Source organism: Marmota flaviventris, chromosome 3 (genome assembly GCF_047511675.1).
Source record: "Marmota flaviventris isolate mMarFla1 chromosome 3, mMarFla1.hap1, whole genome shotgun sequence".
NCBI lineage: Eukaryota > Metazoa > Chordata > Mammalia > Rodentia > Sciuridae > Marmota > Marmota flaviventris.
The window spans coordinates 100,802,678-100,827,837 of record NC_092500.1 but is presented as its reverse complement, the minus strand read 5'-3'; the positions used below and the strand labels follow the sequence as shown (position 1 = coordinate 100,827,837).

General features: G+C 39.4%; 1 protein-coding gene across 1 annotated transcript in view; it reads left to right on the top strand.

Annotated features, from left to right (window-relative positions):
• Nucleotides 1–24,882, top strand: part of Chrnb3 (cholinergic receptor nicotinic beta 3 subunit) — a 49,599-nt gene extending 24,717 nt beyond the window's left edge. The window contains exons 2-6 of the mRNA XM_071609214.1: nt 8,759–8,910; nt 10,007–10,051; nt 20,132–20,241; nt 20,596–21,478; nt 24,748–24,882. Coding sequence (XP_071465315.1) covers nt 8,759–8,910; nt 10,007–10,051; nt 20,132–20,241; nt 20,596–21,478; nt 24,748–24,882 — 1,325 coding nt within the window. The remainder of the gene's footprint in view (nt 1–8,758; nt 8,911–10,006; nt 10,052–20,131; nt 20,242–20,595; nt 21,479–24,747) is intronic.
• Nucleotides 24,883–25,160: the final 278 nt, after the last annotated feature.

The window sequence follows — 25,160 nt, the reverse complement described above, 5'->3', positions numbered from 1 at the left end:
AAACCATCTGAAGCCAAGAAGCCGAGGGTGAGAAAAGTGGTGTTCCATTAGCAATCTGTATTTATTTCTCAGCACTAGTTTCACCACATTTCGTTATTGCAATGTTAGGATGGAGAATTGGAGGTAGTAGGATAAATTTGCCTAAGTTGAGAAATAAATCCTAGACTTAAAAGTCATAGGGCTATGAGGCATACCTGGACATTATCTTATCTTCAAGAAGTCTTAATCTGCCAATACTAAAGACATCAATCAACTTCTGTTTTCACGTATAATGAAGGTACAAGAGTCTGGTGTTTTTCTGCCTTAATTTATCAGAGCATTCATTTATTGGGGGAAAAAAATTGATTCTGACCTTGCTTTTCCTGGAGAAATCATCTCACTGGTTAGCAAGGGTAATTAGCATAAACTCTCTAGGATCAACTCTATATCATCTTCTATGCACAATAAGAATTCCATAAAAATTTGGAATTGGAGGGAAACCTTGTTCTCCATGGAGAAAGTTTTAAGAGTTTGGGAATGAAACCTGACCTGTACCAGTCTCTCATAGATCTGTAATAAACCTAACACTCTGTAAGCAGATCTCACATTTGTGACTATTTCTAGATCCTCTGGAGTCTATTTATAATTTTAGATGTGTATCATTTCTCTTAAAATACTTTTAACCTTACCACTCATTGTAAAGACACTATTTTAATCACACAAAACTACTTTTTTCAAGTTGTAGGGGAAAATCCTCAACTTTTCATATGTCTAGCTTTGGTAAAAAAAGAGTGACATCTCTTATGTTGCTGATTCATATTTTGTGTGTTTGTGTCTGTTCCCAGAAAGCAGGAACTATATTTATTTATCCTCTCACCATTCTTATGACTGTTTATTCATCCAGTAAACATTCATTGGGCATCTACTATATCCTACGATAGTTCCAGGATGCAGGAATATAAGAAAGAATAAAAGAAAGTCATTCTAATAAGTTCACATGCCAGCAAGAATCCACTAAATATTTACTATTTGACTTCATCCTGAGGGCTCACTCCATGTATTGTCACAAGAGCCTGCCTGATTGATGGTATGCTTTTTTTTTTTTAAGAAGGTAATTATGGAAGGCAAAACCAAGATATACCAAGATGTATGTCAAAACAAAAATTATGTGTCTCTCAGTCAATCACACTTGCTGGGGTTTGTAATTCTTCAGTTATTTCTTTTCTTCTCTGACTGAAGAGAAACAATGATGTTAATTTCAATGAAACTACCATCATGGGAAGTTCCACCTAGTTCCTTTTCAGTTATTTATACTTTGGCGTGGGTGAGTTGGTCAAAATTTGGCCGACAGTGGATGTTGGTTTGGGGGTGATAAGAGGGCAGAGGACACTGAGAGCATGAAGAAAGAAAAGTTCACCAGGAATAAAGAGACCAGAAGCTCAAGCCTTAGGTTCCAAAGGAGAAGTTCTTTGTCTCAAGCTGGCCTTGGTCGGCTCACTCCAATCCCTCATGATCCTACTCACTAGGCTTTAGAGAGTGAGTCCCCTCTAATCCCTCCATAGCTTTAGTTACCCCCCTGGATGCTCTTTCTGTTCTGATAAACAGCAGCCATAGTGAAGGGCTATTCCCCAATGAATGGCATATCTTAAACCATGGCTCTCTTTTGTATCTTCAAAGCAGCAAAAGTCCAGGCATTAATGGACCACACTCTGTCTGTTGCATGGACACAAAGATCCTGAAAGTACAGGACAAATGAACTGCTGGCAATCATCCACTCCCCATTTTTATGGAGAGAGATCAATGCTTTGCTTAAGATTACATAGCTTGGAATCAGGACCAGAACTCGTGTCTCTAACTCTGGGTCTAGTGCCTCTCAATGTTAAATAAATATTTGTCAGATTCTTGATGTAACAAGTGACGAGATTGGCAAGGAACTCAGCATTCAGAGCCAAGAGCAGCGTGCTCTCCTGAAGCCCTTTCCCAGCCTGCATTCCATGTGGAGGAAATAAATAGCATTAGGCAAAGTGCTTTCCATCTCTGTCCCCATTGATCGCATGCATTCTCTGGCCCTCTCTGGTCCTCCTTCTTCTTGCCCTCTGCCCATGGAGTCGCCTGTCTGGTCTCAAAGGAAATATTTTGGCCAAGAAAAATGAGGTAAAGATTAAGCAGGGAGGAGAGGAAGGAGAAGCGAAGAACAGGGATTGATAAGGGCAACAGAATTCTTCTTTACCAAAAGAGATGGTGAAAAGCTCTATTATGGAGCAAACAGCATCTACAGATGCTGCATTGGACCAAATGTGTATTAGGGAGGAGGGCGTGAAGGGGTGAAGAACAGGACTCAAAGCAAGGAAATGTGGGGAGACCATGGTTTAATTTGAAGCAGAAACACTCCCTCCTTGTAAGCACTGTATGTTCTTCTCCAAGGAAAGGAATCACAGTGTGGTGTCCCCAACAAAGAGGCTCCCAGGAAAAGTGCTCTGTGTCAGACATCAACCACAGCACAAGGAGATTTGAGTAGGATTACAAAAAACCATCAACCAACGATGTTATTTGTGAGTTGGTTTTAGAATAGCACTCTTCCTGGTAGCTGGCTTTAAACAATAGTGGGTTGATTGGTTTCCTGCCATTATTACAAAATGCCTGAAATAATCAACTTGTAAAGATAAAATGTTTATTTTGGCTCAAATTTGGGAGGTTCCACTCCATGAGAGAGTGGCCCTGTTACTTGGGGCCCATGTTGGGACAGCACATGACAGAAGGAATGTGATGGGGGAAAGCCCCTTACATTATGAACCAGTGAACAAAAGGGAAGAGTAAGGGAACAGAATCTCATACCACTTCAAGGGCATGGCCCCAGTGACCTAGAACCTTCCATGTCTTAAAGGTTCTCCACTTCCCAATAATACCACCTTGAGAACCAAACCATTAACATATGAGCCTTTGGGGGGAAACTAAGAATCCAAACTATAGCAAACAGTAAAACATTTTGGAAAATAAAATGTTAATGACAAAACAAAAAATTGGCAATACATGTTCCTAGAATTAAACATGGAATATTCTTGAAAAAAATTCTTGAGGTAATTTTATGTGGTAGAGACCATAGTGGAGGTAACAGCCAGTTGTTCCCCTCAACGTTCAAAAAAATTATGGGCAGGTAGAAATATTATTGACCTTGTAGACAGAAGACCACACCTGCCCTCACTAGTGGGGTGACCTTGGGTAAGTCACTTTCCCTCTGAGTACCACCATATCTACACTTATAAAATGAGGGACTTGGATGATCTTAGAAGTCCTTTCCAGGTTGTCTTCACTTCTTTATCATTTTTCTTTTTCTTCCTCTTCACTGTCACTGAAATTGTGAAATCCAATCTTCCCAAATGGATACATCCCCGGGAAGGGCCACTCCTCTTCTAAGATCAGTTTTGGGTTCCTCAGTAGATCACTGAGATACATTTTAGAACATTGGTCTTATCCAATTAATTTAAAAGATGAGTCAATTTGTGAAAATTTCATCAACACGACTTGTCAAGAATCCATTTAATCCTTAAAACAATAATTTTCCTGGAAATCCTGAGCACATCTGTGATTTTACATTCCCTGGAGTGGTGAACCAGGATCACTGCCTCCTCCCCCCATGTCACAGAACACATCCTTTCTGACCTTAGTTGATTCGTTGTTTGTTCATGAAACATCATCAAATATTTGTTGAGGCTCTGGTTTCAGAATCAACTGTGAGAAGCCCTTGCCCTTTCTCATAATATTCTATCTTACAAGAAAGACAAACATAAACACGTCTAGGCCTACCTTCTATATCTACTGCAGCTATTTTTGAAAAGGTTCAGAAACTTTGAAGATACTAGGGATAAAGCATTAAAAACTTTGACAGTGTGTGGGGGTGATCTGTTGTTTGGGTCAGAATAGATATTTCTTAGCTATTAACGGATTTGGTATATTTGGATAGGAAGTGTTCCTCCCAAAGCTCTTGTGTTAATTCAGGAATGTTTGAAGGTGAAATGATTAGATTTTGAGAGCTCTAACCTTATTAGTCCATCCTAGTTTGAATGCTCCAGGTGGTAACTGTGGGCAGATAGGGCATGGCTGGAGGAGGTGAATCTCTGGGACGTACCCTGGGAGGGTTCTTCTTCCCTACAGCCCTTCCCCTCCTCTCCGTCTGTATGTCCTGGCCACCATGAGGCAGCTGCTTTCCTCCACTGCACCCTTCAGCTGTGATGTTCTGCCTCACCCTAGGCTCAGGGGAATGGAGTTGATCCATCATGGACTGAACCTTAGAACCATAAACCTGATTAAACTTCCCCTCCTTTAAGTTGCTCTTGTCAGGTATTTTGGTTACAGTAATGAAAATATGACTAGCACATCAGCCTAGGCTTCCATAAAAGAATACCATTAACTAGCTAGCTAAATAGTAGGCATTTATTTATTTATTTATTTATTCCAGAACTGTAATTCTGGAAGTTGGGAGTTCATGGCCAAGATGCCAGCAAGTTCAGTTTCTGGTGAAGACCTTTTTTTGGTTTGATAGCTGACTTCTTGCTAGGTCTCACAAGGCCTTTCCTCTGTACCACCTTAGAGGTCCTTTCTCCAACTAACGTCACATCAGGGACTTCAGCATATGATTTTTGGGGGACACAAATATTTAGTCACTAACAGTCAGTACAGGTTTATGTGCTTCAGATAGAAGCCTCACCATCTGACATGGAGAAGAGCAGAACCACTCGTTTTCCTTCAGATCCTGGTTAAAAAAAAAAAAAAAAAAAAAGCAGGACTCAAAAGTTTTCATCGAGGGTATAGCTGTGGGATGGCAAATATGGGGGATGTCAAGATCATGATTTTAGATTTTCCCTCCCAACATGCAACTCCATGACTGTGCAATTTTCCTGCCAAGAAGGGAAGTTCTTGGGCCCTTGCTCATCTCCAATCCCCCAAATTCAGGGCTTAGGGTTGTCTTAACTGAGAAACCTGTGGTATATGATTATTCAGTAGTTCTCAGCATCTCTGGAGTGTCTCCATCCATTATAAGAGGATGTCCTTAGAAAATTGTACTAATTGGGCTAAACTGGGATGCAGGGACTCCCAAGGAAATCTAGTATTTAGGGACCCCAGGAACCACTCAAGTGGTGCCTGAGGCAGGGCAGCAGTCAGATGCACATGCACACTTACCAAATAGGGAATTGTTTTTCTCACATACCAGGAAATAGGGAGATAAGAAATCCTAGACTATTAGAGATGAAGCTTCTGTCTGAAATCCTAGACTATTAGAGATGAAGCTTCTGTCTGACTTTCTAATCTGCCATTCTGCACGTGTAGCTTTAGTTAAGCTTGCAATATACTTGGATATCAACTCTCTAGGCATCATGTCTCATTTCCTGAGAGGAAGAAAGAGGGGCACATCAAGTTGAGTCCATCCTCTTTAACAATCTTCCCTGTAAACCCCACCTTATAGCTTCCATTTGTGTCTTAATTGGCCACATGTGATTCATAGGCCATTCCTACCTGTAAGGGATGCTGGGAGATGAACATTTTAAGTGGCACCATGCAACCCTGATTAAATTCAGCATCTGTTACCAAGGGAAAAGGGAGATGGCTGCTGGACAGAGAACTAGAGTGTCCCCTGAAGTTCACGTGTTGGAAAATTAATTCCCAATGTGGCAGAGTATTAGGAGACGGAGGCTAATGGGGGGCATTTGGGTCATGAGGCACCTTCAAGCATGAATTAATGCCATTATCAAGGGAGTAAATTCCTTACAAAAGAACAAGTTTGGTCACGTCTTGTTCCCTCTCTTTCTCTCTCATTGTCTTTCCATTCTTGGATGATGCAGCCTGAAGACTCTTGTCAAATGGTAGCCCTTTGATCTTAGGCTTTCCAGCTTTCAGAACCATTAACCTATAAATTTCTGTCCATTATAAATGACCCAGTCTCTGGAAGTCTGTTATAGCAATACAAAAAGACTAAGATGAGTGTTTTTCAAAAGATATTCTCTACCTTCAAGCAAGTGGGCTCCCTGCTGCAGGGTAAAGCTCAGATAAGGAAGACAGCTATGTCCTCTCTGCTTCTCTCTTCTCCTGAGCAATTCAACTCTAGCCCTGACTCCCCAAATACCACCCAGCAAAACTGAAGCCAAGAAGCTAACTGCATTGTTCAAGTATTTGTTCATTCAATAACAGTTTTCTCAGCAACTACTATGTGCCCAGCAATTGTTCTAGGAGCTGGGAAAAGAGTGGTGTGGAAAAGAAGTCCCTAACATTCTGCAACTGATATTATGCATTGTGACAGATAAAAATCCAAGTAAACGAGCAGCAGAATTATGTGCTCTAATGGAAGATAAAATGCCATCAGGGGAGAAAATGGAGAGGGATTATTGGACAGCATAACCTGGAAGGACCTCTCTAAGGAGATGATTTGAGCAAAGACTAGACAAAGTGAAAGAAGGACCACGAGGCTCTCTAGGGAAGAGCCTTCCCAGAGCCCAGGCATCCAGGCTTGTTCTGAAAAGAGGACATAGGTCTGGGGGACTAGGGAGCAGGGATGAGGGCAGAGTGGGAGAAGATAGGGAGTACCTAGGCAGGGCCACAGCATGTGGGAGACCATGGTAAGGTAAACAGGGACATGGACAATAGGCCTCAGTGAACTTCCCTTATCTACAACTGTTCCCCTCCCCGCCCTCCTGCCCTGCCCTAAATGATCCTGCCACCAAAATTCCTATGACCTGGCCCTGCCCCCCAAAAGGGTTCTCCAAAAGTAACTATTTCCTCCATGACCTGGCTCTGCTAAGGCCTTATAAAACCCAGACCCTCAAGGTAGCCTGCTGCCATTTTCCCCCCGAAGATGTGCCCCTCTGGTCCATTGAGGTCTGCCTCCATTTTCTTTATTTTATTTTATATTTTTGTAGTTGTAGATGGACAGCATGCCTCTTTCCTTCCTTCCTTCCTTCCTTCCTTCCTTCCTTCCTTCCTTCCTTCCTTCCTTCCTTCCTTCCTTCCTTTCTTTTTTGTGGTGCTGAGGATCAAACCCAGTGCCTCACACTTGTTAGGCAAGTGCTTTGCCACTGAGCTACAGCCCAGTCCCTCCTTTTTCTTTTTGTATTTTCTTTCACGTGATTTCAGTAGGGACTTGCGATATTTCTCCTGCATTTGATGAGAAACTATTTACCAGAGAATGAACTCTTCCGTTTTTTAAAAGCTCACTCTAGCTGCTGTGAAAAATGAACTATCAAGAGAGAGAACACAGAAACAATTAGGAAACAGCCCAGAAGATTTGTGAATAGGGCGGTGCCACTGAAGATGACAGGAAATAATAAGAGTTGGAATCTATTTTGAAGGACATTAAAACTGAATGTGGGGAAGAAGAAAGCAAGAGGTGCCAAGGGTCATGTCAAGAATTTCTGCCTGAGCAAGTGAACACCTCTTCCCTCAGAAAGCTTCTGGGAATTTCCATTCCTCCCCTCTCCTTACAAGTTCCAGGAAGATTTTAGGGCTTTCAGTGATTGATGTGCTGGCAGCTGCCCAACTGTGCTGCTCCTTAATGTAGCCCTGGTTACTATTCACAGTCCAAGTATGGAAGTTTGAGGAGGGTTAACTTTTTAAATATAAGCATAGCTCTCCTGTTTGCATTTTAATATGCTTTCCTGAGTGAAAGAGAAAGGGGCTGGGGACAGCTCATCCATCTTATCTCTGCCTGTGGAGCAATCTTTGGCTGCACCTAGAACTGTTACTGTCTTAGCAACGTGCTTGTGGAAGACTCGTGCACCTAGGGATTGTGTGCTCTTTTGCTTTTCATCCAACTGACAATCTGGATTTTTCTTGGGTAGATCTTGTGGGGAGCTGGGGCACGTCTTATATTGCTATCCTCACCCATCATATGTGTCTCTCACTGGGAAAAAGTGACTTTCTTTGGTAAAGCATATGGTACAGAATGAGTTGCTTTAGGATATTAACAGGTGTTGAATAGACAACGAGGCTATATTTACAAAACAACAATCAGATACAGCCTTGTTTTCAATTTGGTGGAACAGCATTGAAAAGAAACCAAACTCATCTCTAGACTGCATTCCCAAGACATCCCTTTACTTGAGAGTTCCAATCTGAAATCAGGATGTTTTTTAGGCTCTCACATAGTTGGGAGCTGAGAAAAGCATGAGAACCTGGTTGCTAATCAAGGAGGGATTTCATAATGGAGGACTTCCTGAGGAAAAAAAAGCAAGAAAACAGGGAGAGAGCCAAGGCAAAGTGTCCAATGAAAATATGCAAGTGCATGGAGAAAGGCCCCCACGGTCTTGCTTCACTGGTTCATTGATTCCTTGTATATTAAATGAGCACCTGCTGTGGGCCAGGCACTGTTCTAGATGCTGGGTAAATGAATATGTGGAACCTGTGCCAGTCTTCATGGAGCTCCAGGGGAAGACACTGACAACATACATAAACATATGATAACATACACATGTTCATCTACAACATACACACAATGACAACATACATACAGTAGATTTTGTTTAAGGATATGAAAGAAAAAAAACAAGCTGTCCACCCTATTAGGGGAAAATCTGTTAGCAAGAACAGCTCTGGGTAAAGTACAAGTTCTGGTTTCAGTTGTGTGTATTTGGAGGGAGGTGGGGGTGGACACAGGGAAATGGGTTAAGAAAAGCCTCTCTTGTTTAAGTGGCCTCTGTGGAATCAGGCTGCTTAGAAAGGACAGGTGAAGGTTCAGGTTAGACCAGCCATTCTGCCCCTGAGGTTAATTCAGTTTCCCTCATGATTCTTCCAGCCGCTGCAGGATTCAGTTCAATAGCTGAAAATGAAGATGCCCTCCTCAGACATTTATTCCAAGGTTATCAGAAATGGGTTCGCCCTGTCTTAAATTCTAATGACACCATAAAAGTATACTTTGGATTGAAAATATCTCAGCTTGTAGACGTGGTGAGTAATCCTTGGCACTAATCTAAACAAACAAACAAAAAATGCATTCCTTATAACCTGTTTTTTGAGTCTAAGACTCTTTTCTTTCCCTTGTCTGACATTTCAACTTTAAAAATAATTTATGAAGAAAAGAAAATCTGCCCCCATGGAGCCAGTGAAATGACCCGAAGAAAGAATGTGAAGTCGTCATAGAGTGAATTTTCACTGTGACACTATTACTGTGGGACTTTAAGGCTGAGAGGTGGACGTGGTTGCTAGCTCAGGCCTTGCTCCTAGCAGCGTGGGAAGCTGGACACAAAGGAAGGCAAAACCCAAGGATGATTCAGTGTGACCACAGCTCCTCTCTTTGTGCTCTGGGATGGCAGGGTGCTTGTACCTGCAGGGAGACAGGGCAGTGGTGACTTTACATGGAACAAGGACCATCTCTCTCCCTGGGAAACCCCTTATCTTTCCCTCCACTCTCTGCTCATTTCCCTGTTGAACTCATACTTCTGCCATGATTATGTTCTAGAAAAATCAATGAGCTTAAAACCCAAATGCAGCAGAATCATCCTGATCTGGTTCCCAAAGACTCAAAATAATCCTCCCATGTGGCACAAGTTCCCCCCTCCCCTATCTCACCCACTACAGCTGGCCTCATTCTTTCTAGAAAATCATGCAGAGTTCATCTTCAGTCAAGCTAATACCTCCTTCTATTTTGTACCATTAATATGCCTTCTGTATGTGCAATTTTATATAAGCATTGCCACAATAAACTGCTAATTGTTCTAATAATTATTTTTCATCTCAAGCAAAATATGGCTAATAGGTTAAGATCCCATGTTATTTAACTGTTCTTAAGTTGAGACTCATGAATACCTCTAAGGTAAGACTCAGGGAGTTCTTTCTTCCTCTTTTTAAATTATTTTTTTGTTCTTGTTTTTTTATAGTTTTATACATTATAGTTACACATAATAGTGGGATTCATTATGGCATATTCATACATGTACATGATATAATTTGGTTACTCACAGAAAGTTCTTTCTAATGAAAAGACAAACATATAAATTTCCTTCCATTTAAATTTATAGAATCTTTTTAATTGTCCTTTTTTTAGGATGAAAAGAATCAACTGATGACAACAAACGTGTGGCTTAAACAGGTAAATCCAATTCGAGGAGTGTGTCTGCCAATCCAGTCGCTGAAATTCTTTTGTATTTAGACAACCTTCCATCTGAAAAATATTCATTTTAAAAAGCATATTAAGTTCCTCAGGGAGAGATTTGGGAATGGTTGAGAAAGGTCTATTCTCTTTGTTTTCTTCTGTGAGCATCGGTGAGTGGCCCTGCATCTCCTAGGAAGACGTCTTTCTCTGGTGTGGCTTCTGGAAGCAAAACTGTTCCATGGGGTTTGGGCAGGTGGGAGAGTGACTCTGACAGTGAGACTCGGACCTTGGTCCCTGGAGAAAAAAAAAAAAGAGACACCAAGATGCAACTTTCCCCCAATCAGGGTAACTGCTACTGGATGAGAAAAGAAGTGGTGTTAAATTCACCTGTCTTCTCTGGTCCTCCATGGGAAGAATGTACTTCTAATCCCTTATTGTTCCCTAGAAAGAACTGACCACGAAATGAGGAAATAATAGAAGGCTGCCCATCATAAATTTCTGAAAAAGTGAAGCCCAAAACAAAATACCCAATACATGTTTTCCCAATAAAACTGAAGATGTATTTTGAATAGTTTTCCATTTTCTTCTTGAGTGATAATTCAACCATCACCTGTTTCCTAAAACCAGAGAATTCTGTTCAGAGGCGTTTGTTCTGGAACTGTCAGAATTACCTTTCAAAACCCAATCTTGCATGTTATGTGAAAGGAGAAGATATTGACATTTGTTTGATAATAGCTGATAACTTTAGTTTAATTGCTTATTTTTTTATTTTTGTTTTGTTCACAAATATTTTTTAATGAACATCCAGATGTTGCCTAATCCATCCAGAGGTTTTAAATATTCCACATGGGGATATCTTAAATATCTGACTTAATTGTAACATACATAAGTAATACTTTTCATTTGCTTATATTGAAATAAATTAGTTACCTATTCAAGATTTGTAGATATTGTTCAGTTCTTCCTGCTAATGGCTTATAAGGAAAAATGTATAAAAGAAATTGAAGAGAAGATTACCTAAGTTTTATTTTTCCCACTCCCAAAACATTAATCAGACTTAGAGAATTAATATGCTTGTTACCACTTTCTCTTCCTCATTTCTTAATTGATAGATACATGAGCAAATTGTGAAATGAATCTGCATATTATTTTATTTGCAAATAAAAATAAATATCCATGAGAAAATACTAAGCTGGGAATGTATATGTATAAATACAATTTAAACAAACATATCTTGTTATATACCTATCTTATTTCTCTGTGAATTATCTCACTTTTGCAGTTTAGAAGCTGCAGAATTTAGAATTATTTGGAGTTGATAAAGACCAATAAGAAGTTCTATATTTGAGCTTGCAGGAGAGAGAGAAAACCGACACTTTTAAAATATAGTGTACATTTTAAAGTGTAAAGGCTTAGGAAGTTAACAGAAAAAGAAGGCATTTGACCTCAGCCTACATGTGATTTTTACACCTTTTTTTTTTCTTAAAGCTATGAGGGTAAAGAAAGATGAAGGATAAAAAAACGGCATAGAACACTGGCCATAGAGCTGAGTAGCAAAGCACTCGCCTAACATATGAGAGGCCCTGGGGTTCAATCCCCTGTACCACAAATAATAATAACAATAAAACAAAATTGATGTTTAAACAAACTGCTATCATTGGTGTTTTTTGCAGATTTCCATTCTGGCGCAGCTAATAATAATAACTAAGATTTACTGAGTGATTAAGTTCTCAAGCACTATGCTGAGTGTGTCACGGGAATGATCTCATTTAATTCCCTCAGCTACTTTGTGGTTTTATTACTCTCCCTACTCTCTATTATTTTCCTACTAAGCATTAGGAACTTGAATAGACTTGTCCCAGGTCACACACTGCTCAGTGAAGTCTGGCTTTTATAAAGGAATCATTCCCTTATCTTAGACTGAATGGAACAGACGGAGGTGTCCTGTCTTCCTCTCAGTGCCGTTCCTGTATTCTCCTTTCTTAATCCTGGTCTTCAAGACTTTTGATCCTTCAACCTCCAGGACATCTATCTAATGGAGCTGGTATAGAAGGATATTTAGGAGAAAATATTCATTCCATCTTCCATTTGTTCAAGAGTATTTAAGAGTATATAGTATAATCTTCACTAAGTACTTGGCACTTTGCTAACTCACTCCCAAGACAAATGCTGCCTTCAAGGAGAAAAAAACATTAGTATGCGAAAATATTTAATTAATAATGATAATGACATCTATAATATGATAAATACCAAAAAGAAGTACATATAAGGTTTTTTTATATGTACTTGTTGCAATACAAATACATATAATGTATATGTCTGTGGCAATACAAAAATGACAGTGAGACAGGGAGAAAGCCAAGGAAAATTCCAAGAGGAAAAGATACTTAATTTGGGTCTTACAGGACAAACAGAAGTTCTACAAACCTAAAAGGTAGAGAAGTTATGAACCCCATATAGTATGCCCAGTAACAGGACTTTCCAAAACTACTACACCCAAGCCAACCTACTGGAAACTCTTTTCATTGATCCCAGAGTACCTCAGTCAAAATGAAGACCTACGGGCTCAGTTTCTCCTCTTTCCTCATTTCCTTCCCACATATTGACCAATGCTTGCTTGATTTCTTTTCGGTACTGGGGATTGAGCCCAGGGACGCTTAACCACTGAGGCACATCCTCAGTCTCCTCCCCCTTTTTTATATTTTATGGAGAGACAGGGTCTTGTTGAGTTGCTTAAGGCCTCGCTAAATTGGTGAGGCTGGCTTTGAACTCATGATCCTTCTGCCTCAGCCTCCTGAGCCACTAGGATTACAGGCATGTGCCACTGTGCCCAGACTGACCAATGCTTTCTAATTCATAGCCACAGAGAATAAAATTCTACATATGTGAAACAAAGCATGTTCCATTGTAGCATACAAAACTGACATGCTTGGGGCTTTTTTGTTTGTTTGTTTGTTGTTTCTGTACCTAATCCTCTCATCTGATTCTCTGTTTTCATAATTCTTCTATGGTATATATTTAAACATTCCTTTTCTATCTTCTCAGCCAAAGGTGTTTATAAAGCACAAATATAGTGACATCCAGAGAAAGCCTATTTTTATTTTATTGATTTTATTTTGCAAACTTGTTTGTCTTGCTTCTTTGTACTTCCAGAGAGTAACCAAAACCCTATAAACCATAAATATATTATTAATATTGACTACATGAGAAAGGTCTTAGTGCCCTAGCACCCTCAGATTCTATACCACCATGTTCAAGGTTAGGAAAACAGCACTGTAAGCATCTTAAAGGAAATGGAAGAAATCACCTTTTGTTTTAGTCAGCTTCTTCACTGCTGTGACTAAAGAACCCAACCAAAACAATTGGAGAGTAGGAAAAGTTTATTTGGAGGCTTACAGTTTCAAAGGTCTCAATCCATTCCTTGGGGCTCAAGGTGAGGTAGGACTTCATGGCAGAAGAGTGTGGCAGAGGAAAACAGCTCACTTGGTGATCAGGAAACAGGGAGAGACTCCACTCTCCAGATACGAATATATATCCCATTACCCTGTCCCCAAGTCTCACCTCCTCCAGCCACACCCTACCACTCCAGTTACCACTCAGTTAATCCCTACCAGGGGATTAATTCACTGATTGGGTTAAGACTCTTATACAACCCAATCATTTCTCCTCTGAGCCTTCTTGCATTGTCTCACCTGTGAGCTTTTGGGGGACACCTCACATCTAAACCATAACACCTTTTTTTCTAATGACACAATGTCACAAGGGTAGAACCCTTTGACCTCCACATTATCATGAATAATCACTATGACAGTGAATGTCAGTGAGCTTTCACTGAGAGCCTACTATGTGCTGAGTGGTATGTGCTATACTTGAATACAAGTAGCAGCATAGTAGGTGCATTCACATCAACATCACCACAAATATGAGGAATGCATCCTACTACAACCCTACGTAACAGTCACTATGTTCCGAAACTGGGGGCCAAATTGAGCTGGGACAGCACTGTAGTCCTCGGATGCCAGTTACTGTGACATCATTGCAAAGAATTTGAATGAAACACAAAGTCACAAGCAAAAGTTTAATAGAGAAAGTGAGAAGCGAAGGTAATGTACAGCATAGGAACTGCACACCCACCTTGAAGAAAGGAGCGTGTGGTGCTCACAGGCTGGAGTTTTTAAGGAAACTGAGTCCTTTGTTCCAGCCTCGATTTCCCTGTCCCCCCTTATTTAGTTTATTACCCTTTGGATAGCTTTCAGCAAGCTTTCTTTGTGAGGGTCTCAATATTCTGGTAGACAGGATGGTTGTGGCATAGTTTACATAATAAGGTTCCAGTAACTTGGTTGCAAGAAATAATGATGACATTTTCTGAAAAAAAAAAAAATAGTGCCCCCTGAGGGGTTATAATTAGCTGTAGCTGGTGTGTGGGGAATGTTTCGATATACCAGAAACCACTTCTCAGATGCTCATCTGTTTCAGTTAAGGTCACCAGGATTTTAAGTAATAATTCCCTCCAGGGTTTATAATTCTCTACAGTTTGTGGAAGATTAGACATTCAGATCTCATTCCCAAATGCTTGCCCAGTTACATAAGTTTCCCCACTGTTTCCGTTTTATGATTCCTGAATTTTTCTTGGTGCATAGGCCTGATATCTATCCTTCATCATCCTTTCCCTCTACCCACTTATTCGTGGCCAACTAATCTACCTAACAACCAGGTGATAAGAATCTTTCAGCATCATTATAATCTATGGGACCACTGTCACATATATAGTCTGTCATTGACCAAAATGTGGTATGTGACCCATGACTTAATTTGCTTATTTTTACCTTTTAGTCTTAGTATTACAGGAAGAATCATTTGAGGAATTTATTTACAGTAAAAACATCTTATGATTTCAACTTAAATAAAAAAAAATTGGTTTTGCATTGTGGTAATAGTTAGGCATTTATGAGTGATATTCTAGGTAACATATGTCAAAAAAGACAATTTTAAGAGAATATGGACTTGATATGAGTTTGAAATTGCACTTTTCCAAGTTAAGAAACCTAGACTTGGAATATTTTTCCTTTTTTAAAAAAAATTTCTTAGTCATGGATTAACTTTTGATATTTTCTCTGATATAGCCTGTCTTCTTTGTTTCCTGCAAAACGACAGCTCTCAAACCAGGAACGTCTGCAACATTGAGCTGATGTTTGTGAAGGGCTTTGAGAGTCTTAGTTAGAACATGCTACACAAACATGGGATATTATTTCTAATCTTTTAGTATAAAAAGAGAGGGACAGGAGGTTAATCTCCAGTTGCAGTCAGGGCTTTAGAGAAATGACCAGAAATATCCCACAGCTCCTAAGAGCACAAGATAGAGGATTTGGATTTTGAATCCTCAGCTGGCTGCTGGCTACAGCACTCCCTGTAATGTGTACTGTTTTCCACCCACAATCATCCTGGGGTTTGGGACCCAGCCCATGGTAAGTGCTCAATCTGGTAGAAACTGGTTGCCTCCCACCCCCATGGGCATCTCAGGAATGAACTCTGATTCCTCAGGGCTGGTTATGAAAGGTCACCAAGGTTGTGAGGAATATCTCCCTCAACCCTGCAATACAGCATAAAGGGTAAAGATTAGTGATTTGTCTAAATTGTATAAATAGCAAAGGTTAATCCAGATGTGCAACTCAGAGTTTTAAATTCTAATTCAGTGTGCTTCCTGTTTTAAGTATACCAAAGTAAGTAGCACTAACCAAAGTCCCACCTAGCCCCCTTTTCTATATGGTTAGGAATGCAGCCTGATTGCACTATAGATCTCTTCATATCCCCAAGGATTCAGACACATCCCTCATTCATCATTCATTCCTCTACATCAGCTTTCACATAGGCTATTCCACCTACAGCCAATCTTCTGCCTGCCCCACACCACCACCTAGTGCTCTGACTGCTTCTCACCTTTCATATCTCAGCTGAAATGTCACCTCATCAGAATTACTTGTCCTATCTACTCCTTTGTTCTGTACCATGCGCCCAATCCATCTGCTCCATAACAACAAGGTGTGGGTATTATGTGTTAGTTTGCTTTTTTATTTTCTGAATCAGACCCTGGCCAGGAGTACATTACAGCAGGTGCAAGCACAGTGCTCAGTGCTGGGGAAGCTCTACATATTTGTTAAATAAATGAATTCCTCGAAAACCATGAATCCCATCCACATTATCCCTGGCCACAGCTGCTAATCCTACTGTTGGAAGTCAGGTAAGCAAGATGAATCTTTCTGGCTTAGAAATCTCTCCCCCTGGGGTCTGCCCCAGTTCCCTTAGAACAATTCGTAGAATTGGTATTTGTTTGCTGCAGTTTGCAACAAAGCAGAAACCTTAGAATTTTTGCCATTCTCTCTCCTGCTTTTCAGGGAAGAGCTGGGTGTAGGTAAAAACCCATTGTGTCTGTAGAAGGAAGCAAAGTGGATCTGAGAACAAGACAATTTCATTTCCAGCAATCTTTATGCCCCAAACAGAGGACTGTAGGTTGGTCTCATTAGCTGTGTTCAGTCATGTTATTTTTTTTAAAGATGGGCCTAGAGTATAAAAGCACAGCTCTGGCCAAACTCCCCAAGCTTAGCTGTCTCTGGTGTTCTTGGCTGTGTGCTGCAGCTTGATAACCACTCAGCTTCTTCCTAGGATCAACTGAGAACATCTTACTTGCAAGTGAAAGGGAACCTAATCCAAATTAGCATCAGCATATAGAAAGTTTACTGGCTCTTCCACTTCCATTCTGTTCACCCAATGCTGCTGAGTTGAGAGTGGGACAAGGTGGTTCCCTACAATGAAAGGGGTCTTCTCACCAGAGTGACAAATGACTGGGAGGTGGCAAACATAGCACGTGTCCATTGTGAGGAAATCTTTGCAAATGAAATATTTGATAAAGAGCTTTTATCCAGAACCTATAAAGAAGACTAAAAATGCAGCAATAAGAAAATAAACAACCCAAGTAAAAAATATGCAAAAGATTTGACATTTCACCAAATAAGATGCATGAACAGTAAATAAGGAAATTGCATTTTAAAAACTACTAAGAGGGCTGGGGATGTGGCTCAGTGGTAGAGGTAGAGCACTCGCCTCATACATGCGAGGCACTGGATTCGATCCTCAGCATCACATAAAAATAAATAAGTAAAATAAAGGTAAAATAAATAAATAAAAACTACTAAGAGATACCATTCACATCTATTTAAATATGGAGAAACTTAACAATGTGATTATAGCAAGTGCTGAAGAAGATGAAAACAACTGGAACTTCCATACATGGCTAGTGGGAATGAAAAATAATTCCTCCATCTGGAAAGCTGGCTGTATGGTGTAAAATTAAGCAGATAGTTACTCTATTGTTAAGTAGATAGTTAATCTATTGTTACAGAGCTGGGGACTTCTGAGAAACTGAGGCAGCATAAAGATTCCCCCCTTCAAACACTAATTCTTTTTTTGGGGGGTGGGGAGGTTACTGAAGAGTGAACTCAGGGGCACCGAGCCACTGAGCCACATCCCCAGCCCTATTTTGTATTTTAGTTAGAGACATTGAATTGCTTAGCACCTGACTTTTGAACTCACAACCCTCCTGCCTTAGCCTCCTGAGCTGCTGGGATTATAGGCATGCACCATCAAACCCTAATTCTTGAGATCAAGTCAGAAAGATTTCAGACACGTCACTCAGAGTCACAGGAATGAGTTTATTGAAGCAATAGGAAAAGGGAAAGAGGTCCCTCTTAAGGGAGAGTGTGGGTCCTCTCAGAGAGGAGAGGGCCAGTGTGTCTCTCCTGCACTCCAGTTTTATTGGGGATCCCAGAGAAGTTTTCCAGAGATCCCACCTAGGTCCATCTCCAGACTTTTGACTGACAGCAAGATGACATCAGACTTTCGAGTACCCACTGCCATCACAACTTTAGGTCACTTTGTCCCGTGCTGACCACTTCTAATTGAATACTAACCATACATTCTTCTGATTTTATGGTTAGAAGGAATTATCCTTATCTTCCTGAGTTTTGAAATCTGGTCTATGAAAAGGGTCACAAAATCTTCCTGCCTCACTGTAACTTGGGTTCCTTATATCAATATTATTTTGGGCCTGCATTTCTCTGCAGGTAACAGATAGTTTGCTGAGGAATGTGACATAGGCTGTTCACTTAGGCCAAGCAGGGCAACCGGTAAATTGTTTCTTAGAAAAAAAGCATATGGGGGTCAGCACAATGGGCCCTTTTTATAGAATTATTTCCGTAACCTCGTGTTCTCACCATTCTCATCTGTCTGTCCCCTCACACTATGACCCAGCCATCCTATCCTATTGACCCAAGAGAAATAAGAATTTATTTAACCCCCCAAATATATTAAACATTAACAATGGCTTTATTTACAATCATCAAAACCTTGAAAGAATCCACATATCCTATTGGTGAAGGGATAAAGTGTGGTACATTCATACAACGCAATACTGCTCACTCATAAAAATGAAGAAACCACTGCCAAGACGGCATAGAGGACTCCAAATGCACTGCTAAATAGAGGTCAGGATCGACAAGCTGCATGATTTCATTTGTAGGACATGTTGGAAAAGGTAAAATTATAGAGACAGGAAAATCAACAACTGCCAGGTAAATAGAGAAGCCTTAGAGCACCAAGTGCCTACGTAAATACTTTAAATTGTCAACCTATGTAAGAGTGATAAAAGGTTTTTTTTTCTTATGCTTTAGATTTTAGCTTTTAAAAGGCCTCTTAGATCAAATTTTGTTTAAGATAGTGTTTCATCTGGAATTTACAGTTCCATCACTTTACAGGCATCATGCATATTTCAGTATTTTACCTCCTAGTGGAGTCATCCATCTGCCAGCTCTTGACTTTTTAATGGCAAAGTTGGCATCAAAGGGCTCAAGGAAGCATCACGCTGGGCACGCCCTTCTAACTCTTGGAAATGTCAGTTAACATTATTCTACATGGTTACTCAGCTATCCTCATGAGAGACAATGGAATGGAAGAATTTAATTTTCAGGTCAGATTTCATAAGAGTCTGGATCCAAAATTTTAACATAAAGTTCACTTCTGCTGTAACTGGGTCATCCATATATCATCCTCATTTGTGCCCTTCCCCTTTTCTTCCTCCACCTCCTCCTTCTTCTTTGTATAACAAAATAATTTGTATTTCAGCACAAAAATACTCCAGGCATAGCTATATTAGAAGGCATAATGAAGTACCAAAATGCTTGCAACTTCTAAAAAGGATGTTTTCATTTACAGACGTGAGACAGGCAAATATTTTTTTTCCACCTCAGAAGAAATCAAAGTTTAGAATTTACGGGGATATCAAAATAAAAACTAGAGTATTCAGTATTTATAAGAGACATGCAAAAATACTTAACATACATCATACTCTTGACTTTCATAATGCAGTCAATTAATAGTTAAGTTTTTTTGATCTGGTTCCAACAGCCCTATAAAACATGCTAAATAATTTCCTCTGTATGAAGAGAAAAATGTAAGCATATGGAGGATAACAATATTAGGCATATAAATTTAAACCATAATTAGGAGTTGCAAAATAAACTCAGATTTAACCATGCTAGGAATTGAACACAGAGCCTGATACATGTTATGCTGTGCTCTACCAATGAGCTACACCCCCAGCTCTCTGGATATTTCATATTAAAATAATATGTGGATATTAATCCAAGACTCTTGAGTGATGTTCACTCGTGTACTTATGATCGAGAGATGAAAATCTCACTGGATCAGCCCTCCTAAAATAAACTGAATTAGATATATCATTGCTTTTCTTTTGTTTGTTTCTTAAGAGAAAATAGACTGAAAAGATACTTTAGGAATAATGGCATTTGTTGTTAAACCTCTTCATTGTGAAATCAACAAGGAGACAAGATGTAGGCCTAGGAGAGATCAGTTGTATTCCAGATTTCCAGGTAGGGTTATAAGGTCTAACCTGGTGAATTCCCATTCTTAACAAAATAATGGATTGGCAAATTAACAGAAACTTAAATATCCTAATGTCTAACATGAATTTTCAGAATAAAATTACAATATACTCATTTCCTGCAGGAATGGACAGACCACAAATTACGCTGGAATCCTGATGAATATGGTGGAATTCATTCAATCAAAGTTCCATCAGAATCTCTCTGGCTTCCCGACATAGTTCTCTTTGAAAAGTAAGTATTACAGAAGAAGGTCACATTAGATATATTAACACTGGTATAGAAAAGTCTGGGGCAAAAACATAAGCAACAAATGCAAAAGAGAAGAAGAAAAAGAAAAGCCTGGGGCAGAATAATTAAGAGAAATTCACGGCTTCACAAAATAATTGTTTCTTTTTAAAACAGTGTTTAACATTGTAGTAGGAAAGTAATAAAAGTAATACTGTGTTGGAGGGGAAAAAACTCAAACTCAAAGGTGTTCAACTAACTTAAAAACTAATTAACTAGTAGGAATATAATAATGGTAACTAATAAACAAACTAAAGAACTAATAAGTGCTCAACTAACGTGAATCTACTTTTATGACAGTGCAGATGGACGTTTTGAAGGCTCCCTCATGACCAAGGTCATAGTAAAATCTAATGGAACCGTCATTTGGACCCCTCCCGCCAGTTATAAAAGTTCATGCACCATGGATGTTACATTTTTCCCATTTGACCGGCAGAATTGTTCAATGAAATTTGGATCCTGGACTTATGATGGTACCATGGTTGACCTTATTTTGATAAATGAAAATGTTGACAGAAAAGACTTCTTTGATAATGGAGAATGGGAAATACTAAATGCAAGAGGAATGAAGGGAAACAGAAGAGATGGTTTATATTCCTATCCATTCATTACTTATTCTTTCGTCCTGAGACGCCTGCCTTTATTTTACACTCTTTTTCTGATAATCCCCTGCCTGGGTCTGTCTTTTCTAACAGTTCTTGTGTTCTATTTACCTTCCGATGAAGGTGAAAAACTTTCATTATCAACATCTGTTTTGGTTTCTCTGACAGTTTTTCTTTTAGTAATTGAAGAAATAATTCCATCTTCTTCAAAAGTCATTCCACTCATTGGAGAGTACCTTTTGTTCATTATGATTTTCGTTACCCTGTCCATTATTGTTACTGTTTTTGTAATTAATGTTCACCACAGATCTTCTTCGACTTACCATCCCATGGCCCCTTGGGTGAAGAGGCTATTTCTGCAAAAACTTCCTAAATTACTCTGCATGAAGGACCATGTGGATCGCTACTCTTTCCCAGATAAAGATGAGAGTAAACCAGCAGTAAAAGGTAAAGCCCTGGAAAAAAAGAAACAGAAGCAGCTTAGCAATGGAGAAAAAGTTCTGGTTGCTTTTCTGGAAAAAGCTGCAGAGTCCATTAGATACATTTCAAGACATGTGAAGAAAGAACATTTTATCAGCCAGGTGAGTAAACTGTAGTTACAATAATGCTGCCTTTGAGTTGTGCAAAAGACTACTATTTCAACATTTATTTGTAACAAAATACTGTCATTGTTTTAAATGTGACATTATTATTTATCATCTTTACATGCACAACATTTAAAACAAACCCTGACTTACAATAGGGATCTTAGTAGACTAAGCATGATTCCTTATAATTCCTCAATTCTATTTTAAATAATTAAATCATGCTTTTTCAATTGGATATCCTGGTGTCTGGTCATTTCTCTCTCATTTTTCATGGGATGTTAGATGTTTTCATATATAGTATTTAAGGGGGGGGTGAGCCAGAAAGAATAAAATTTAAAATTAACATAAAATTTAGTAATTAGCTATTTTGTTGAGGGAAGAGTATCTTGTTATTTAGTTTACAGATTTAAAAGAAAAAGTATAAAACAATGTGGTGACAAATACTTCTAGTCCCAGCTACTCAAGAGGCTGAGGCAGGGTGACTACTTGAGCCCAGGAGTTGGAGACCAGTCCGGGTGACACAGTGAGACTCTACCTCAAAAAAAAAAAAAAAAAAAGTGGATTTCAAACTCAAAACCATGCTAGACTCAGATCCTACACCCATGCTGTATGACTCAACTGTAGCTTCTGTTTTCTAAAACCTACCTTAAAGAGTATGATGAAGAATAAATGAAAGAAAGTGTAAATTATGCAATGTGTGCTCAGCGTATGTGCTTAAACAAGTCCCATCTTTATATCAATTTATAGGGTTCAATTATTGTATTCTAAAATTGGTGAAAATTAATGCCAAGAGCCAGCCCCATAAATAAGCTTACAGAAGAACTTTTTTTTGGAAATATTCTTCTATATTTTATCTTGCCCACACAGACCTTTCCTTCACTGCTTGTCACGTTTTTCATCTACTTGAAATTTTTTTTAAATGATGGAAAAATTACTGCTGCTACAAAACAAGCATTTTTGGCTATTAAGTAGGAGTTTTGTGTGCCTTTTCTTTATATCTTTAAAAAATACTATTGCAAAGATTTAAATAGTTTTTTTAAAATTATAAAAATAACGTGATTACTATTGGGAATTTGGAAAATTCAGAATAATGTAGACAAGAGGAGTAAAATTGTAATACAGAGCTTGGAGTTGGATAGATTCTTTGTCTTAAAATTCAAAGAATGAGATTCACGGATAGCAACGGGCAAAAGCAAAGTATAAGAATGTATTAAAGCTAAGGGAAGCTAAGCTCCTGTGACTGGAAGGGGACCCCAGAGGGTTGCTAGTGAATGGCTACTGTCTAGGGATTTATATGGATCTAGAGGTTTAAGGAAGCCAGCTCCTGGCCCAATCCTGGATAAGGCACTCAGTGTCCACAAGGTATTCATGCAGGCTTCAGACTGATCAAAGTATTGATCAGGCATTTTCCTTCTTTGAAGAGGCTGTGCGCTCCAGGTCATGTTCATGCTGATTTAAAAATAGCCTTTTTGCAAGTTTCTCAGCAAAAACCTGCAGCTGTTTGTGCTCTGCTCCACAGAAAGTTGCCCGGGGGCCCATTTCCCTATTTGCCTAGCCTTATCTTTTCCTCCTGACTTCAAAATCATTAATGATCCCAGCACTTTTATAAGGTTGACTTTTTAGATATTTTAATGTATCTTCTTTGAGTGCATTTCCCCCAAGGTCTTGTTTCTTAACCTCTGTAAGCTTGGAATACATTTCAGTTCAATGCCAGTAGCTTCCTGCAGTAGCAATCTGTGTTCTGCCTCCCCTCTCATATGGCAGGCCGGCTTCCTGTTCTATTCCATTTTTACAGAATCCCATATACACTTGCTCCTCAACTAACAATGGGGTTGCATTTCAATAAACTCATCATAAGTTGAAAATATCCTAAGTCATAAATGCATTGAATCTAACTAACCTATCAGACGTCATAGCTCACCAACATAGCACCCTGTAGAATGTTTGTCCCCCTACCAAACTGCCAACCTGACCGTGGAGCTGACTAGGGGCTGCAGCTGATGTTAGCCTGTAAGGAATAATAATAAAGAGAGACACAGACAGGGTGCAGAGGCAGGGAAGGTGGCAGAGTATCTCCTCGTCCAAGTGGCCATGTTTATTTATACCAATAGGTTACATTAGTTCATTAGTATTATAACCACATTATTGTTTAGAGTATCAGTAAGGTTGCTTATTCTGCAGTTACATTTCACAGTTAACATATGTAATGTTAGGAGTTTTGTGGAGCTCTCAAGAAGGTCCGTTGTCTGAAGTTATTGTTAGGCAGGCAGCTCCAGGAGCACCAGAGCTTAGTGAAACATTGTAGTTATCAAGCAAGCAAGTCCTTTACTCCCAGGAGCTATGTGCCTGCAATCAAGGTCAAGGCTTGATGAGGCTCTGACACAGAGGCATCTCAGGGCATTGCCATACAGCTAGACATTGCACATATATTAGCTATGTTATTAGATCCTAAGAGAGATTACCAGGCCTTATAAGGGTGGGAAACAGGGTGCATGTTACCCCCGGGAGTTTTCTCACCAGGGGAACGCTTCTCTGTACATTTTCACCATCAGAATCCCTACATTAGCCAGAACCAAGATTGAGGATGGCACTGCATATCCTTAGCCCCAGGAAAGATGCAAATTCAAAATCTGAAGTACAATTTTTACTAAATGAGTATCTTTGTAGCATCATTGTAAGTTGAGAATTTGCTGTTGAACCATGGTAAATCAGGGACCAGTAGAAAGGGAACATTTATTTCCCCTTAAAATATGGGAACCCACTCTTCCCTTTCAGACTTACTATTCTTGCTGCTTGATCCTGCTGTGACCTCTCTCAGTTAAGCCTAGTGTTTATTCCACCCCAATTTCCCTTTCTAGCTACATAAGCTCTTCATTTCCTCTCTCCCTTAAGAATGCCTGTCTTCCCCTGGTCGTTTCTCTGTGGCAGTGTCTGTCATTCTGGACCTGTGGCAGCAGATATATTAGCTTTTCATTTGTGGAAAAAGTAATGTTTATAAATACATAAATAATTCTATTGTTTTTATTTTACTTTTTAAATATTGATGAGAGTATTTCTGTATATTCAGCTTACAAGCTGTTTTCTTTGGGCACAATTAGTAAAATCACTGGATAGAATTTGAGCCTATTATCATGTGCAATGTGTTAGGTGAATTTGAAAACTTAAGTGCTATAAATCTGAATATTACTCTTTTTAAATTACTTAAAGAATTCAGAATAGTTGCCCAGCATCTTGAATGCGAGGTATCTTTTTCTCTTTTGCAGGTAGTTCAAGATTGGAAATTTGTAGCTCAAGTTCTGGACCGAATCTTCCTGTGGCTCTTTCTAATAGTGTCAGTTACAGGCTCGGTTCTTATTTTCACACCTGCTTTGAAGATGTGGCTACATAGCTACCATTAGGAACAAGTCTCCAGAACCATTTAGAAGACATACCATAAAGACAAAAATCACACCTTAGAACTGATACGTGGCTAGTATGTGCATAGAATCCACATGCACTTGCTTATCCTAAGAGCCACAGTTGTATAGTCTTTATAGATATTAAGCATCATTGATGGGAGAAACTTGAGTAAATGTGGGTTTGCCCAAGTTATCTGGTGACCACTGAAGTGAGTTGGTTTTACAGAATTCAAGAAGGCCTCCAAGTCATGCCATTTGTGAGGGCAATCCCTGGAGCT